Raw genomic sequence first — 20,298 nt, forward strand, 5'->3', positions numbered from 1 at the left:
GAATTTTCAGAATTCTTATATAAAAATGGAGTAAGACACCAAACATCACCTCCATTTCATCCTGCTACAAATGGTCTTGCCGAAAACGCTGTAAGAAGTTTTAAGTCAGGATTGCTAAAGACACTGAAAGAAAAAAATAATGTAACTTTTGAAACATTAATGAATCGATATTTATTTCACTATAGAAACTCTATACATAGTACTACAGGCAGTGCTCCAGCAACATTAATGTTTCAAAGGAAATTAAGAACCAGATTTGATTTGTTAAGTAATAAAAATTGTAAAGGGAAAGTTAGTAATATAAATGGTGGAGGAAAAAGAGAAATAACGTTTAAAGAGGGAGACAGAGTTTATTGTCGAGATTATAGACATCCAAATAAGAAAATATTTGTAAAAGCTGTAATTGAGGAAGTCCTTGGAAGAAGAACATATCTTTGCAAAGTAATTAATGAAAATTTAGTTTGGAGGAGACATATAGATCAAATTATAAGTTGTTCTTCCCAGGATCAAGATGATAGTTTAATTAAAAATACTGTAAGTGGTAATGATATAATTAGTTGCAGTGATAATTATTATGATCATGAAACAATTCGCAGACAGGTAGAGCTTAAATTTCCTCAAACTGATGAGACTGTGATTGAGGCTCTTCAGTCTGTTGTTCCTAGTAGCCCTCTTGTTAATACAGGTAATGGGGTTACAGTCAGAAGGTCACACAGAGTGGTTAAACAACCCCAGCGATTAAATTTATAAGGGGGGAGTGGTGGGAAATTGCGGAAAAATATAGCAAATAAGGTTTCACCACCATGCGGTAGGGCGCGGTCGCTGGTTCAGAAATATGATGTTAATTCGCTGACTGATTAAAACATTCAAGGCTTGTTACCTGCAATATATTGGGCTCGTACTCCTGGAGACCACCTCTAAACGGCTGTCGCACAGATCACAATGATATAAGCACAAAACACAAAAATATTGTCCAAATTCGAGATTAACTTTTAGCAGCGTGCACGGCGGTTGATTGTACAAATCAGAGAGTTTTCGAAGTGAATAGATGCACAATTGCACTCGCAGTGACGCGACAGAGGCGCCACTTTACAGGTACATACTTACCCGCTAAATTACAAATATACAAACCTTGACTGCAAATACAACAGACCAGCGAAATAATAATAACAATATATATAATTGTTAACAATAAAAATGTTATAAATGGCGTAACCATTCCCCCGCCCTTGAAAGGACCCCTTTCAAAGAAGAAAGGTAAAAACTAGTACCAAAATTGACAGTTTCGCGATAATTGAACCTTATTATAAATATAAACTTAACAATATAGTATAAAGAAAACTTAGCAATAATAAGTAATAAAATAAAATTAAACCTTAAATCCTAATGTTGTGCTTGTCATAGCTATTGTGATGGTAACGGACACAGTTTTACCACCGGCCTTTGTAAAATACCAGCCTTTGTTTTCACTTGAGCTACACGTATTACATTATCCTTGCCCTTATAAATTCCAACAATAAGCCCAAGGGGCCATTGTAATGGCAAAACATTATCCTGCATTACAACAACTACCATACCTTCACGCACAGGGAAAGCAGGAGTGTTCCACTTCTGCCTAACTTGCAAAGTATGTAAGTATTCTCCACGCCAACGCTTCCAAAAAGACCTAATAAGTTGATCAAGAAGTTCGTATCTCTTAAGAAGATTAGGAGAGGCTTCTAATCGTTCCAATGCGGGAAGCATTTTAAGCGGAGAAGTATTTAAAAAATGCGCAGGAGTCAAAGCCTCCAGCTCTGATGGATCAGAACTTAAAACAGTTAAAGGCCGTGAATTTAATAAACACTCTATTTGAGTGAGTACGGTTGAGAGTTCTTCATACGTCAAAATCTGTGACCCAATAACTTTATATAAATTAGATTTAAGGCATTTGATATTACTCTCCCAGCATCCGCCGAAATGAGGAGCATTTGGTGGAATGAGCTTCCATTGTATCCTATTTTCTGCAAGCTCTTGCTTAAACTGTCCGTCATATTCATTTGTGAGAAAAGTATAAAGTTCACGCAAATACGACCTAGCGCCAATATAATTTGTCCCGTGATCCGAATACATGCATTGTACAGGACCACGTCGTGAAAGAAAACGCTTGAATGCAGCTAAAAAACAAACCGTGCTCATCTCGCTCGTCAATTCAATATGAACGCAACGCGTAGTTAAACAAGTAAACAAACATACGTAAGCCTTACAACTTTTTATACCACGACCACGGTACGGGGTTACATAAAAAGGCCCTGCAAAGTCACTTCCAGTATGGAGAAATGCCTTTTGCGTTTCTCTCACCCTAGCCTCTGGTAAGTTTCCCATAATCGGATAGGTTGAACGAGGTTTAAACCGAAAACATACATTACATTTAGATAGCACAGACCGAATTATACGTCTGGCAGCCAAAATCCAATACTTTGTTCGTAAAATTGACATTAAAAGTGCTGTACCAGTATGCAAATTTCTAATATGATGATAAGATACAAGAAGTTCAATAATGTGATCCCTTCCGGGTAGCAGAATGGGATGTTTGTAATCATATGTTTCATTTGAATTAGCTAAGCGTCCACCAACACGAATAATATTATTATTTAAAAATGGATTCAATTTACCGATGCGATTTGAGCATGGCTTGTCATTACTCAAATTCTGAAATTCATCACCAAAATATTTTAATTGCACTTGACGAAACACTTCGTTTTCTGCAAATTCTAAGTCAGAACTAGTGATAGGGCCTAGCGGTAATTTTTTAATAAATTTAAAAATATAACAGGCAACGCGTATAAATTTAGACCAAAATGAAAACCTGTGTGAAAGTTCGCATAGAAAGGGTTCAATAGACGTAACTATTACCATTGAGACCGGTTTCAATTCAGGTATGTCTACGTTAGCAATCACAGTGAAGGGTTTAACAGGCCAATTATCCCTTGAAGACGAGGCCCATAGGGGACCATGGAGCCAAAGTGGATGACTCAATAATTGAGCTGGCGTTAACCCCCGTGAGAGGCAATCGCTAGGGTTCTCACTGCCCTTTATATGATAAAAATGTTCAGGTTGTAAATTATCCTGAATTTTCGTAACCCGATTGGCTACAAAAGTATGCCACCTATGAGGCGATGAATGAATCCAGTTTAATGCAACTGTGGAGTCCGAAAATGCATAAATTGCATCTATAGGGTACCTAGCTGAATAAGTTTCATAGACACGTTTAATCAGCTGGGATAGAATTACAGCAGCGCAAAGCTCAAGGCGAGCAAGCGAAATTACCTTTAAGGGCGCAACCTTTGATTTCGCACAAACCAAAGATATTTGGTTTGAACCTTGTGCATGTGTTACATGAACGTAAACTACCCCACCGTAAGCCTTCTGACTAGCATCGGCGAAACCTAAAATAGTGACGGTGCATTGATCTACGACCCCTAGGTGACGAGGAAAATATAACTTCGAAATAAGCGGTAGTTCCGTTTGGAACTGAGACCAACACTTTATTATATGTGGAGGAGGTGTTGCATCCCAGTCCACCTTTAGAATCCATAACTCTTTTATCAGAAGCTTTGCGTATAGGATTACCGGGGCTACCAAACCCAAAACATCAAATAAACGAGCGACTGAAGATAATATATTTCTTTTAGTACAAGGTCGTTCGTCTGGGATAACATTGAATGTGAAAACATCATTACTAGGGTCCCAACAGAGCCCCAAAATTTTTAAAACATCATTTTTATCAAATTCTACATGTTGTGACAGTCGATAATCTTCTGGAATTTTGTACAGAACTTCCTTGCAGTTACTAGACCACTTAACCAGTTGGAAATCTCCTGCCGCAAATAATGCTATTAATTCTTGAGATGCATTTATAGCATACTCAGGATTCATAATAGAAGTTACTATGTCATCCATATACAAATCTCTGTTTACGATTTCCTTAGCTAAAGGAAAGCGAGCGCCATCATCAATTGCAAGTTGAGCTATGGTGCGCAATGCCAAATATGGACTACACCGAAGCCCAAAGGCAACACTATTAAATTCATAAATTTGAACAGGATTGTCAGGGCGAAAACGATATAAGATACGTTGGAAGCAACGATCTTCCTTACGTACCTCTATTCTCAAATACATTTGTTTTACATCAGCCGATAAGGCAATTGGAAAAAGACGTAAGTTTAATAATATAGTTAAAAGATCCCTTTGTAAGTTGGGACCACTGTGCAGGACATCGTTTAAAGACAATCCATTATTCGACTTCGCACTGGCGTCTAGCACGGGTCTCACCTTCGTACTACTTTTATCTGCACGCACTACAGCGTGGTGTGGAATGTAATAACAGCGATCACTTCGTTCCTGTGCACTATGCACCGGCGACAAATACAATTTATTTATATAATCCTGTATAACGTCATCATATAAAAGCTTTAATTGAGGTTGTGCAATAAATTTTCGCTCCAAATATAAAAATCTGCGTTTTGCGACGTCAAAGGAGTTACCAAGTAAGTCGGGGCTACATTTAAATGGCAATGCCACTTTATATTTGCCTGCTGAATCACGAGTAGTCGTGGCAGTATAAAATTCCTCGCAATGTTTATCATCTACATTAAGAATAGATTTGGATTCTACCTCCTCAATTTCCCAAAATTTTCTAACTAACGCCTCAATTTGACAAGAAGCGGTAGTACACAACGCTAATGAACGCGGGGATTGCGCAAGCGTAGGCGCTTCCCCGAGCACGATATATCCCAACACAGTCTCGAGGGCATCGGGCGTGCCTGGAGGATTCACTACCTTACCAGACAATAACATCCTTGCGAACAAATTAACACCGATTAATAAATCAATTTCACCCGGTGTGTCCCACGAGTCATCAGCCAGTGGGATATTTCTAAAATTCTCGAAATTAATTGCGTCTACAGGGCATGTAGGGAGAGAACAAGTAATTTGGTTTAACACTAGCGGTTGAATATTAAACTGAAATTTAGTGTTAAACCGTGATTTGAAAGTCATATTTACAGATCCCTTAATTACTTGAGAAGCGCCACCTATGCCTTTAACAACGACAGGTGCGCTACGGTTAACATTGAGACCTAATTTAGAACAACATCTAGCCGTAACATAATGTTTTTGGGAACCAGGGTCTAACAGACACCTAATTGTGACGTCACGACCGTCGCGACCAATGGCATATACCTTTGCAGTAGCCAACACTTCTGTCGAGGCACGCACGGCACGTGGCGACATGACTCCTTGAGTTGACAAACTACAAATGGCGACGTTAGGTACAGAAATGTCATCAAAGGACGGGTTTTCGTCCTCATCAACTAATGCTACATTAGCAGTAGAATCGATTAGTTGCGACTCTTGCGACTGGTCCTTACCAAAATGAAGTAACGTATGATGTTTCATATTGCACTTACTACAACAAGATTTTGAATTACATTTCAACGTAGAATGCAGTGGACTTAAACAGTTGCCACAGCAATGATTACTTTTTATAAATTTAAACCTATCAATAGGCGCGAGTGCAAGAAATTGCTTGCATTTATAAAGATGTAGTTTCGAGGGCGAGGGTTCCCTGCATAAATCACACGAAGCCGGTAACGCGGACGCAGACATACAAACGGGTGCGGGAGCTGCAGTAGTTGCTGCTAAATAAGCGCGAGGCGGGCGAACAGCAGCAGCGGGCGGGCGCGCGCGCGCTCGCAGCTGGCGCCGTCGCGGCGGACCCGCCGACGGAACCAGTGCGGTTATTGATACGATGTAATATTTTTACATGCTCGCGGATAAATTTCACAAACTCATCATAGTCAGGTACTTCTGAACTACGAATGGAATTTTCGAAACATTTAGCGGTATCAGAATCTAGTAATTTTAATCCCAAATGGACAAAAATAAAATCACTCAGATCATTTATATTAAGCTGCTTTAATGCAGCGATTAAAGATGCGAATTTATCTATGGTTCGTTCTAAATTTACTGCCGAAGGACCGTTAAGAGGTTTCATAGAAAATAATTGATTTAAATACGACGTTGCCAACGCGCGCTTATCGTGATATTTATCAATAAGGGCGTTCCATACGACCGTATAATTCTCAGCGCATGGCACTAGACCGGCACACACGTTCCTAGCACGGCCGGACAAGTGTCCCATCAAATGGTGAATACGTTCAGAATCTGTTAATCTTTTATTTTCATGAATTAAACGTTTGAAAGTTTCATAAAAAAATGGAAAATTGTAAATTTCCCCATCAAACATGGGTAAAATTACGCGGGGAATATCTATTTCGTGTTTAGGTTCGTGGCTCGGGATAGATTGTGGAGTTATGTTCTCTAAAGACGCAAGAACCGTTTTAATTGGATAGTAAATATCATCGAACGCATTCACGTATTGATAATTTACAACGTAATCGTCATTTAATTCTAAATTCAATAAATTAATTTTATCGATGATATCCACATACTCCGATCGTATGTGGTCTACTTCACGAGCTTTCACTAAAAAGATCTCCGTAGTCCGATCTGTCGTTAATTTGGATGACGATTGATATATAGATTGAACCTGACTAAAGAGAAGAGCACGTTTTGCTTCAGATAATTTAAGATTTTTCTTAATATCCATTTTATTAACCTGAGCCATGTTCCAATAATATACTATATCGATATACAATATTAGGAAATAAGATAAACAATAGTACTAAATGTTATACCCAAACTCTGCCAATCCCAAGTAGAAAGAGGCGTGAATATATTAAGAAATTAATTACAATAAACCTACTATTAGGTATTTATGCAAAAACAAACGGTTAGTTGTATCTAACCAACAGTTAACTGTTATAAACAATAGTTAGATACAATTATAGCGGTAGGTACATTCATTTAATATTTGTACAATAGAAATGCAACTATAAAAATATTGCATAAATTCGCGCGGACTGACACCTGCAAGTTATCAGTATAACCTTGACCTATATATGAGGTTAAGTATAAGACTATACTGCGAATATTGGTAAACAACCAAATTTAAATATTTATATTAGATAATCTCTGCCTACCCCTTATGGGCCTAAGCGTGAAGATATAAAGATAGATAAACCCTAAATATGTAATCTAGTAAATTCAATTTATCAAACCGCGTACTAATACAATAAGTAATCACGGCTATGATTATATATATATATATATACATACTATAATTATGTGCCCAAATACATATCTGAATTATTTCAAATTAAATACATTTACTAACTCAGTAGGTACATAAGCGATTCAATTACGCAGTAGTAGGAGGTTCGAGTCGATGCGGGGTGAGAAATAATTATAATCGAACACGAAACAACCCATACAACGTAATGCGGTGCAGTATAATACAATTAATTTTGCAAATACAATAAACAATGAATACACTTATATACCAGACTATTTTGAAATGCAGAGATAATGAGACATGAACTATACGCAAACGAGTTTATCAAAAAATATGCGGGTACATAAATAAAAACCGTACAACGCTACGTGCGATTTAATTTTTATAAAGTTTAATCTCTTATGAAGAAATTTAATGTATATGTAGTTAATAATATGAAATTACTATAATGCGTAGTTAATATAAAATACCTATGCACTTTTGTATTTCGAGTTACGGAACTAGCTAATGAATACAATCGAACTTAGCCCTATTCATATAACAATAAGGTTCAATTTCAACTGTGCGGAACTGTCAACGTACACCAATTTCGTAATTAGAATTTTATATAATTGATTACTAATTACAATCCGGGTCGAACGGATCAAATATTATGGTGGGAAATTGCGGAAAAATATAGCAAATAAGGTTTCACCACCATGCGGTAGGGCGCGGTCGCTGGTTCAGAAATATGATGTTAATTCGCTGACTGATTAAAACATTCAAGGCTTGTTACCTGCAATATATTGGGCTCGTACTCCTGGAGACCACCTCTAAACGGCTGTCGCACAGATCACAATGATATAAGCACAAAACACAAAAATATTGTCCAAATTCGAGATTAACTTTTAGCAGCGTGCACGGCGGTTGATTGTACAAATCAGAGAGTTTTCGAAGTGAATAGATGCACAATTGCACTCGCAGTGACGCGACAGAGGCGCCACTTTACAGGTACATACTTACCCGCTAAATTACAAATATACAAACCTTGACTGCAAATACAACAGACCAGCGAAATAATAATAACAATATATATAATTGTTAACAATAAAAATGTTATAAATGGCGTAACCAGGGAGTATTGATATATATTAAAAATATTGTATACTTGTCTATTTTATAATAGACAAGTAATTTGTCTATGGTAAAAATAAAAGATATCTATGGAAGAACCAGTAAATAGGAATTTTGTAAAACGGTTAAAATGGTGTGTTTTTTTTAGAAATATAAAAGGCTATTTGATTTTGAAATTGTATTTTATTCACAAGGTGTCACGGACGGCCCGGACACTACAACTACCAACATTGTTCAAGTATCCATGACCATCCATACACTTTTTTAAAAGAATGTAGTATTGAGACTTTTAAAATTGTAATACACTACAGTTACGTCGCGTCGCGTCGCGTCGGTCGGTAGAGTCGGTAGAGTAGTGACAATGACGTCACAATGTTGACATCCCCACAGTAATGTGAGCGGCCGCGCGTCGACATGCTCATTGGCTCCCTGATTGATCAACGTGTCATGTTCGCCGTCAAACAGCGCCGCCTGCAACCAACGAACTCGTCTCAATCGCAGTCACCTCGCCGCGCCGTACCGGCACCCGGCACCCGGCATTCGGCACCCGGCAACGTCAATAATCTCCACATACCCACCGAATATAGTTCATTATATACCTATACGATAGCAGTCACGTCGAATTGCATACTATTTATATTTACATACCAGTTGTACCCGCGACTACGTCCGCGTGGAATTTTACTTTATTGTTCTAAAATAAAACTAAAAAAATGCCTCAAAATCGGTCCAGCCGTTTCAGAGATTAGCACGGAAGGAACGACTGACAGACAGACAGATAAAAAATATAATTTGGTAAATTCATATATGTATGCAATAGTATGCATGTAGTAAAAAACGGTTATTTCAATATTACAAATAAATACTGCAATTTTATTTATATGTACAGATTACGCCGCATTATGAATGTTTACCTGATTTTTTTATGTTATGACATTAAAATTCTGTTCAATAATGTATACTTTGTTGTTACACTTGTAACACTATGAAATAAAAATATGTTGTACAAAAATGCGAGCAAGCGCGGGCTCATCCCTGATAGAGATATCTTCCGAGGTGGTAGTTAGCGGGTATTTAAAAAGATAAAACATACAAACACTTACAAAATATAAAATATATATTAAGATATGACAAGAAAACGTTAATATATATTCAATACCATTAAATAGTATAAGATAAAATCGCCGTCCCTATGTACATATGCTTAAGTCTTTAAAACTATGCAACGGATTTTAAGGCGGTTTTTTTAATAGATAGAGTGATTCAAAAGAAAGGTTTATATCTATAATACATGTACACCCGGGCAAAGCCGGGGCGAGTAGCTAGTATTTAACAAATAAATGAATATGAATATATACTATTTGCTTTTTGCCCTGTCAATGGCGAAAGATTTATGTGAATTGAAGAGAAACAAAAATCTTAAGTTTTAATTCGAGACCAATAATGTTATGAAGTATCTCACTGTACCTAAATAATAAATTAAGTATTTTAAACACTCTGACAGAATATATTAAAACATCGTACTAGACGTGCGTAGATATATTAAATATGTAAAACAAACTAGTGCCGCTAATAGAAAAAAATCTACTGACACCTACCGACATTGACTTCGATGCTTAATATGTGTATAAACTTACTTTCGTCAGCCCGTGACCATGGCCAGTCGAGGGCCAGCAATCTAGTCGAAACGGCGAGAGGTAAATACCTTTATTTACCATAAAATTATTCGTGTTAAGACTCGGTTAACGATAATAATAAAATCTCAGGACAATTCACACAGCACCATCTAGACCCAAGTTAAGCTAGCTAAAGCTTGTGTTATGGGTACTAGATAACTGATACAAATACATAGATATATATTTTTTCGTAAATACATACATAATTACATAGAAAACACCCAGACCGACACAAACAATCGTAATCATGAATACAAATGTTTGTGCCTGGCGAGGTATTGAACCCGTCACCATCGGATCGTGAGGCGGAGTGTTAAACTGCTAGACCACTGAGGCCGTCAAAATATAAATAAAATTCTAAATTATTTATAATTTCTATATTCTGCCTGCGTTGTACAGGGCTACAGTGATTTCCCTGGAGTCCTGTATATTAGCTAAGCTTTTCACTACGTGCATACTCAGTAAAGTGCGGCCAAGGTAGAGGTCGCCTGGGTCGTGAGAACAATGCCAAGATGAAATAGTCCTCACGTAACTAGCCCACACCTCGTGTGAATATGAAACATCTTATATAGTACAACATAACATGTAAGTTATACAAACATTTCTCAATTTATATTACAACTTACTATTTCATAATTCTAACAGTTTCTTGCTGACCTGTTGAGCTGTAAATAAAACGACACATAGTCTCGGTAGGCAGGACTGTGCTCCTCAGGACGTTATTCCGATTTCAGGCAACTAATTGTCTACTGAAATATCCAGCAGCCACTGATACATCAATTAAATTAAATAAATTCAAATTCAAAAATGATTTATTCATATAAGACACTTTGGCCGCTAATGAACGTTAAATTTTTATACTATAATTTTAATTTTTTTCCCTACCGTCCAGTTCAGTAAATAGATCCAATTGTGAAGAACTGGTAAGACTCATTTGAATAAGTTTTTTTTTTTAAAGCCAGTTTATTTACAATGTATATTTATATAGGTGTCTATGGTTAACATTAAATGAAAATCCCGTGCATGAACAACTATTGCCATGCACGCTCGTCATTCAAGTAATCGTTTAGTAAGTAATAGGCTTTGCTCAGTAAATATGATTTAACAGATGTTTTGAATTTATTTAAGGGTAATTCCAACATATCCTTTGGTGTCTTATTGTAAATTTTTATACCTATTTCCATAAAAGACCTATTGACTTTTTCTAAACGATACTTGGGGACAGCAAGTTTGTCTTTAAATCTAGTATTAATATTATGGTGTTTTTTGGAAATAATTCAAGATTATTTGCCTCTTTGAATTTATCTCTTAATGAGTCACCACTCCTCATATAGTAGATCGCTCAGAATAGAAATAGAAATAGAAATAATCTTTATTCAAATAATTACTAATTTCGTCGCGCCACAACACATTACGGTATATTTTCATAAAAAATCCAACCATTTTCTAAATGAATCATAACAATTAAATTATAATAAACTTACGGCAAATTAAATACATGAAATACAATACATTGAGATTCATTTAATAGTTGAATTCGGTTAAAAATCATTTACGAAACTTCCTTGGGGACGCTCGTTAAAAAGTTGAACTTTCGCTGAGCTATTGTATCGGGTGTATTGAGAGTTGAGCCGGCGACCGGCGACCGGCGACCGGCGACGGGCGGCGGCCCGAGGCCTGCGGGGGGTTGTGTATTTTCGCAATTTGCATTCCTCTCGAAAAGGAAAGCGTTTAAAGACAAACATCAGACGTCGGCCAGAGTTGAAAAAGCTGAGTAAATATTGAATCATGGCTGCTTCATTGGAAATTGTGCCATCGGCGACGGAGGCGGGGGCGGCGGGGGAGGCGGGGGAGGCCCCGCTCGCGACTACCTTCACGGCAATCAATAGCACCAGGAATGGCAACACTTTCACTCATGCTGTACATTAGGTACATTTTCGTCAACATTGCAATGAGTGCAGGACTAATGAAATCAAATGTTAATAGTTTATATTACACTATCTATTCGCCCCGGCTTCGCCCAGGTGTACATGTATTGTATATATAAACCTTCCTCTTGAATCATTCTATGTATTAAAAAATCCGCTTCAAAATCCGTTGTATAGTTTTAAAATATTAAGCATATATCGGGACGTACAGACAGCGACTCTTACTTACTTTGTATACTGTGTAGTGACATGCACAATCGTGCGAGGCCGGGCGGGTAGCTAGTTTGAAATATATCTAAATGAACCGGGAACCCTCCAGGCGTGCGCCACCGCAGCGTGACGACTGAGGCGGACTGAGGCGGACTGAGGCGGACTGAGGCGGAGTGATGAGGGCGCGCCGCGACATCGCGCCCGCACAAATTGTGCATGATAAACGAGCGCGCCCCTCGTTTCCCAGATTTCCCTATACATTTTATTTTTTCATGAAACAAAAGAGTTAATTCAATTTCCATTGAATTTTATCCGCATGAGAGATGGCGCTCAGATTTATCACACGTCACACATTATAAGAAGTGTCACGGCCATAAAGCAAATACATTCAACAAAAGTGAAGTCATCTGTCGGTGTGTCCACACGACCGCGGCGTGTCGTGAATCATCACAAACATATCTCAAATACCTGAGACACTTCTATGTCATAGACGATGACATTTGACCTAAGTGGTCTAGCGGTCTAGCACATCGCTTTACGTCCGATGGTCGCGGGTTCGATTCCTCGCACGGCACAAACGTTTGTATTCATGAGTATGATTGTTTGTGTCGGCCTGGTTGTTTTCTATGTATAATATATGTATGTATTTAAGAAAAAAAAATGTCTATGTATTTGTATCAGTTGTCTAGTACTTATAACACAAGCTTTAGCTAGCTTAATTTGGGTCTAGATGGCGCTGTGTGAATTCTCTTTGTCTGTCTTGAGATTAACATTATTATAGAAGCACCTATCGTATAATATATCGAAAGTGACATTAGATTCCATTTCAAATAATGCTCCAACGAGATGCTGTGTTTTAGCGTCTGAAATATCAGGAGAATAAACGACATAAATCTACAAAGACATCACGTTGAATCACATATCGGAAAAAGTTCAGTTGTTGGCTCAATATAACACTAAACTTTAATCGAGTAGAACAGTGAGCGTTTACCGTCAAAATAACGGCATTGAATACACGTACGTGGGTGTATGAGCTCAGCCCTGACTGTTGGTAGGCACTGTGCGCTATGGGCCTGAGGTACAGTCCCGGGCCGGGCCGGCAGCGAGCTGCAGGGACACACTATCCCTCGACCCATTGAATCTAGCGCGGTCGTTTTCCGACATTTCGATTAACAATTAAATGCTGCTCCATACATACGGTATAAAATTGCTACTGTTGTTGGGAATATGGACTGTTAGTAATGTGGACTGATGATCTTATTGCTAGCAATGTACCATGTAAGGTTGACCTCCACGCGGTGCCCCCTGGAAATCATAGTGAAAATTCTTGGTGAATTTGCCACGATGGGCTGACTGACCTGACACCATACTCATTTTATCATCCTCCACTGGTGTAAATGACATCAAAATCAATAACTTATTAAAATTATTTTTAATAAGTTATTGATTTTGAAATTTGATCTTGAAACGTCCAAAATTTTGATATTGAAGACATGTAATAGTTACGAAATGATACTGTTGTAACTGGCTAATCAGATATGTATTTTATATTCTAAATTTGTATTTGAATTTATAGTTCCTTTATATTACATTCTTGTTTTTTTTGATACTTCAATTCATTCTTTTTGTTGTCAATATGTTAGTTCTCTATTATTAATATATTTTCTCCGTTTTACCAAGTCTTTTTTCTTATTACTACAACAGATACTGTGCATATTATATTACACCCTGTAATTTAAAGAAACTCTATATTGCAGATCTTATGAAAGAAAAAAAATCGGCTATGTTGGAGCCGCTATTATTTATATATATTGTGTGTTCCTTGCATTGTAGTAGCAGCAGGAAAGGAGGAGGTGAAATGATGGGCCCAGTGATGACTGTTTACATTGTGTATATTGATGAAATATTTACAATTATAAATGTACATAGGACACATATTTACAAGAGGAATCAGTCTCGAATGACATACCTGTTATTTTATTATCAACGTCGTAACTGCACGGGCGACGTTGTCGCGCGATAATAGTAAATTAGCCACAAGAATATTGAGGAGAATGATTGATAGACCAACACAATCGACCAATGAGGAGCTACGGAGTCCTGAAGCCGGTGATTTAAAACAACTCTTTGTTAGAGATCGTATTAAAGAAAAGAAAGAAATAAAGAGAAACATTGAAAAAGAAGATTGAGGACAAAGACCAACACGATCGACCAATGAGGAGCTACGGAGTCCTGAAGACGGTAATTTAAAACAACTCTTTGTTAGAGATCGTATTAAAGAAAAGAAAGAAAGAAAGAGAAACATTGAAAAAGAAGATTGAGGACAAAGACCAACACGATCGACCAATGAGGAGCTACAGAGTTGTTCACATGCGATGAACACAGGACTCGGAGAAATATAAAGAGCAGCAATGACGCCGTGCAGTCACTACGAAGAAATGAGAACCGACAAAGTACGAGAAATTAAATCTTGGCTACGTTATTATTTACGGTGATCAGTCACGTTTGATACAAGAAAGATATACCGACATATCGTACCGTGTACTCTGAACTGTACGATATTAATTCTAAATCGTTTGTGTTGAGCTCACAATCGCATGTGAACAATAAAGTTCTTATTAAGTTACCGATCGTGTCAGTGGCAAGTGGAAGTGACACTTCACTACCCGCTGCAGTATTTATGGCCGATATGGCTGCCACACATACGCTGTGAGGTTGGTCCTAAAGAATTGTTCACATTATAATGGGCACAAAACGTTTTAGTTAAACGCGCTTGTTAACAGTTTTATTGATGAGGTGATTATAATGTACAGTACTCTGAATAGAGTCACGACTAAAATATCAATTATTATTCTTTTACCTAATCAATTAATTTCTTTTTTTCAATTATTATACTTGTGTCAGTGAGTGATAAATCTTTACTAATGTTATAAATGTTGAAACTGAAATCACTGAAACTACTGAACTGATCATCATGAAATTCTACGACGACGAAATAGGAACGTACGACTTCATACAAAGTGTAAGAGTCGCTAAAAAACTGAGAGTAGTGAATAACATCTTCTTGGTTTTGTTATTTGATACCCATCACTATCACTTCCTGAATAACTACACTAACTGCTAGTACCGACAAGGAAGCAAAGTAATTAATTATTATGAATGTACTCATATATTCATTACTGGAATACAATATCTCCGTTTGATGTACACATGTGTACAAGTCTCATTGTGTCAACATTGATTCCACCGTTCACATTGGTATGTACGAGTACACGAGGTACCTGCGGATTTCGAGACCACTGCGCGACCGCCATTTCGAGGGAGTCTGACCCAAATTAATATGTAGTCATTACTCTTAGTGATAAGACGGATTAACTCCATAAGGTCGGGTTGAATGATAAAATATGGCATTTATTGTAAGTGGCAGCCAAAACGGAGCTGAGCGGACGATTGGCAATTGTGTGATGCTCGTTTTACTGTAGCCGAATATATATATATATATATAGCGACTCATCGCATCGGTCGGTCGTCTCTGTGTCACATGAATTTATATAACTATCATCTATAGGAATAAAAAAATTAAACAAGAACTAGAATGAATTAAAAACCTTTGAAATGGCCGGCGACTCAACATAATAAGAGTGTGGCGAGTCTCCGGATAGCGCGCGGCGACACCGTTGCCTAGCGACATACAGGGAGGAATAAAACAACGTGGTCATAGCGGACCGAATCCCTTCTTTTCTTGTATAATTTCTGTTTATATTATTATTATCATTCGCCAACTGTAAATAACATAAGAATACACATATATACAAAACCACCTTTCACCTCCCTTGTCCTGCTGCTGCCTGTAGCAGGTGAACACCGGATACATAAGTCATAACGGCCCTATTTTTTTTTCATCATCCATGGCATCCGAATGCTTTAAAAAATAGATAGTGGTCTCATCATCATCACCGAACCAGTTGCTTCCTTCGTTACTTTCATTACTAGTGTACAATTTTAGCAAATTAAAGTGTGGTCAATGAAATATATATTTTTCAACAATCGCTACATCGTTACTGTGGTGTGATGAAGGGACGTCATAAAACTTTATTCATTACACAACTCACACGTGCACGGCCCGACACGCGGTGCGGCGGACTCCTCTGTTTTATTAATGTACATTTACACATAATATAATATAATATAATATAATATAATATAATATAACTGATAATAACGCAGCCATGGTGTGTATTTTTTTTAATGTAACTTTTTTGTAGATACCATCACTAATACTTACCGCTGCTGTTGAGTTTACTAACATTTTACTATTTTAAAATAAATAATAAAAATTATGATTATTATTGTACTACTTCTGTTACAAATTAGTGGCATATATTATAGTTGTTACTATTCTGCTAGTCACTACGAACGTGGTAGCTAAAATATATACCTACACAATTTTGACAACTATAGTTTTTAGTGAAATTCAATATATACATTTTTTTATTCTACCGCTCATTCGGAACGCAGACTCATCACAAGAAGAACGAGCAAGAAATTTGTGTGTTGCTCTTTTAAATAAATATGATTATAATTATTCATCAATTTTCAGAAACACAAGAGAAAATTGTAAACATTGTATAGCGCTAATCACCGTATGATACAGTATCTTAGTATGTAATCAACTTGAAATAATTAGAGAAAAGTTAAAGTAAGTTCTGGCGCGGTTGAGACGCGTGTAGTATACAGGCCGCCGCCGCGCCGCGCCGCCCGCCCCGTGTTGTCCGCCCGGCCCGGCGCGGCCCGGCCCGGCCCAGCCCGGCCCGGCCCGTGGCGGCGCGGGCGCGGCGGCGGGCCGTCGGCCGCGATCAGCTCGTCATCGCTCACCTTCCAAACGATCAGCGCGTCCCTCGTCCGCCGCCGGTTGTCTAAATAATTCACTACTTCCCGTCGGGGGCCCGCTTACCTGTAAATCCATCCCGTAATCTCCGCTGAAGGTTGTTAATCCCCAACTCGAACGGGGACACAGCGGAGCCGGCGGGGGGAGGACGCGGGGCGCGGGGCGCGGGGCGCGGGGCGAGCCCGCCTCGCATCTGAAAGGACGGATTAATGGGGCTGCGGCGAACTAAACACCTCGTGACAGCTGTTTTCGTCGATAACTAGGTCCGTAATTATAATAAAAACTGGGACGCGATTTAATAAACTTTCCGCTGCCGACGCAGGGCACACTTCATACGAGTGAATCACGGCCGCCCCGCGCCACCCCCATATATTATTTAGTGCGGCGCGGCGCGGTACACTACACACGCCGCCTGATTATTTACTACCTCCCCCCCCCCCCGCACCGCACCGCACTACTACAAATAGATCGGAGCGGAGCTCGTTTGCCTGCGCACTGACATCATCTGCACCTTGAATGTGTAATGGAGCTCGCAGCTCGATACACTCATACGATACTCGATCAACACGTGTCTGTGGTTGAACTAACTGACTCACGACAACCCGCATAAATCATATGCATTGTGTTCGCTACATACAGGTAATAGGTTATATATAAATAAACAAGTAAGCAATGATGAAATAATAAACTATTCTTAACATCTGTAGCTGAAGTTTGTTTGTTTGTTTGAAAACGCTAATCTTAGGTATACTTCGAATTGAAAAATTATTATTGTGTTGGATAGTCCACTTGTCGAGGAAGGTTTTAAGCTATGTAACATTACACTACGACGCTGCAATAAAAAATATTGAAAAGGTGGGGAAATGAAACGCAGACGAAGTTGCTAGTTGAAAATAAAACAAGTACATAGATTGATATGTATCGTACATACAACATTTAGCGAGTTCAAGTGTTACTGTGGCCACGCAATTGTAACATCAATTGTTTGGGAAACTACTCTGCCACCAAAATGTTAGGGAATTTACTATTTGTATATATATAGTGAAAAATGAGTAGAAGCGTCAGTCACGTACCTGTATGGTTCTGCGGATTTCTTGGGCTTCAGGGTCTCGAAGATATCTTCGCTAGCTTTCCAGTTTCCCAGTAGGTTTCACAGTTCTAATTTATTTTAATTCACAACACAATGCGCGCGCGTCATGGCCGCCGTACAGTCGGTTCAGTACTAGGTAAGGGAGGGGAAGTGAAAGCGCGGGAACAGAAACTAACGGGCTCTAATAATCTGTGCTTACGATGTTACAGGGTAGATTTTGAACATCAATAATTTTGTACTTCATTGCCATGTTGCTGGCACCTGTATTGGCACGCACACGCATGTATATACTGTTTTGTTTAATTGTTATTGCCGGTTCAAGCTTGTGATCTTTTTGTATTTTTTTTTTTTTTTTTATTGGGTTGTTTGGGCTATTGTCAGATGTGTAGCACCTGTAGCACTGCGACCTACATAGATCTATTGTGCTCGCCCTTTTCAGAGTTCGCTACCTAGACCCGTCAGGGACAAGAATTGAAGGATATTCTTAGGAGCGATCGTTTTTATCTCCTCGGGAAAGAGTGTAAACTTTCCAAAGGAGATATTTCGTTTATGCATGAGTGGGCTACAACCACATAGGATGTGAAGCGGCGTTTCCTCTTCAGTTTGGCAGAATCTGCAGATACTTGTCGTGCATAGGCCTAGCTTAGCCATATGCTTGTTCAATTTGCAGTGTCCTGTGAGGGCCCTAGTCATCATGCATATGTTGTTTTTACTCAATAGCAGTAATCTATTGGAGTATTTGGTCGAGAAGCCCGATATAAGGTCTTTTGAGTGTATTAATCCTGGCATTTCTTGCCAGTGATTCAGTGCTTCTCGTTTGGTTATTAATTTGAGATGTCCCAGTTTTAGGCAACGAGGCACACCACAGAAGGGTTCGGGGCCCAGTTGGACGGTTTTTGCCCCTAACTTTGCCAGATGGTCGGCATTCTCATTGCCTTCAATATTTGAATGCCCGGGGACCCATCTCAGTATAATATTATTTCTGCTTCCTACTTCATTTAGTAGCAGGATACAGTTTCTAATAAGTTTAGAACGGATTTCGTACGAGTTAAGTGCTAGTAGAGCAGCTTGACTGTCCGAATAAATGTATATGTTCTGATTGATGTAGTTGAGGCTTAGGATTACTTCCAGACATCTAATTAAGGCGTAAGTCTCTGCCTGAAAGATTGAGGCGTATTTTCCTAAGCCTATATAGTTGCAGATTTTGGGTTTTACACCACATATTCCACATCCTACATCATCTCCTATTTTGGACCCGTCTGTAAACCAGACTAGGTCATGCTCTGAGTGAGACGGTGTATGGTTATTTTGCCATTCGTCTCTTCCAGATATTTCGATTTTGTAATATTGTACAAAGTTACACTCTGGTGCCATGTTGTCTTCAGGCATTCCCAGAATAGGATCACTCATAATCGAGTCTTGTATAGTTTTTATGGCCAGGGAATGCCAAGATATCCTCCTTTGGGAACTTATTCTGAGCATATTGGCTTTCGCCTTTTCCTGTATGAATAAAGGAAGGGGCGTCAAGTTCAATAATGCGTCTAGAGCTGCTCCCGGCGTGGTGCTCATGGCTCCTGTAATAATCAGACAAGCAATTCTCTGTAGGCTGTTTAGCTTGGTGGCGGCTGTGGATTGGAGGGTTTTCCTCCACCAGATGGCGCAGGCATAGGTGGTAAGCGGTCTCACCACTGCTGTGTAAAGCCATAGGGCAATTTTGGGGTTGATTCCCCATCTGGGCCCCGCTACCCGTCGGCTTATACCTAAGGATGTTTTCGCCTTTTGAGTTATGTTGTCTATGTGTGTGTTCCATGTCAGTTTTTGGTCGAAGGTTACGCCCAGGTACTTGACTTCTTTGGAGCACTCTAATATTCTTCCATTTACTGTAGGCATGACAAGTTTGTCAAGTTTCTTCCTTTTTGTAAACGGAACAATTACTGTTTTATCAGGATTTACTGATAATTCATTTTCCTTACACCATTTAACTATGATGTTTAGTGCTCTTTGGATGCGGTCTGATATTGTTGTTGCACAGAACCCTCTGACCATGACTACTAAATCGTCTGCGTAGCCTTGTACCTCAAATTGGTTTTTGGTCATAACATCTAAGAGCTGGTCTACCGTTAGTAGCCACAGCAGTGGCGATAAAACGCCTCCTTGAGGGCATCCTTTGGTAGGTCGGATTTCTAACGTACTGTTGTGAAGAGTAGTTTTAATGGTTC

General features: G+C 38.7%; 1 protein-coding gene across 1 annotated transcript; it reads right to left on the reverse strand.

Moving 5' to 3' along the window:
• Positions 1-1,404: 1,404 nt before the first annotated feature.
• On the reverse strand, positions 1,405-5,436 carry LOC131851587 (uncharacterized). The gene is made up of 2 exons (XM_059202099.1): positions 2,893-5,436; positions 1,405-1,887 (listed from the first exon to the last, which is right to left on the reverse strand). The coding sequence occupies exons 1-2, from the start codon at positions 5,434-5,436 to the stop codon at positions 1,405-1,407; spliced, it is 3,027 nt and encodes a 1,008-aa protein (XP_059058082.1).
• Positions 5,437-20,298: the final 14,862 nt, after the last annotated feature.

This window comes from Achroia grisella, unplaced genomic scaffold, assembly GCF_030625045.1.
Source record: "Achroia grisella isolate CSIRO2021 unplaced genomic scaffold, CSIRO_AGI_Agris_v1 utg786, whole genome shotgun sequence".
NCBI lineage: Eukaryota > Metazoa > Arthropoda > Insecta > Lepidoptera > Pyralidae > Achroia > Achroia grisella.

Coding starts and splice junctions, on each gene's coding strand:
- LOC131851587 (XM_059202099.1), bottom strand. CDS start 5,436: ATGAAACATCATACGTTACTTCATTTTGGTAAGGACCAGTCGCAAGAG. Junction 1,888..2,892: donor AATTGAAACCGGTCTCAATG/GTAATAGTTACG, acceptor ATTGGGTCACAG/ATTTTGACGTATGAAGAACT.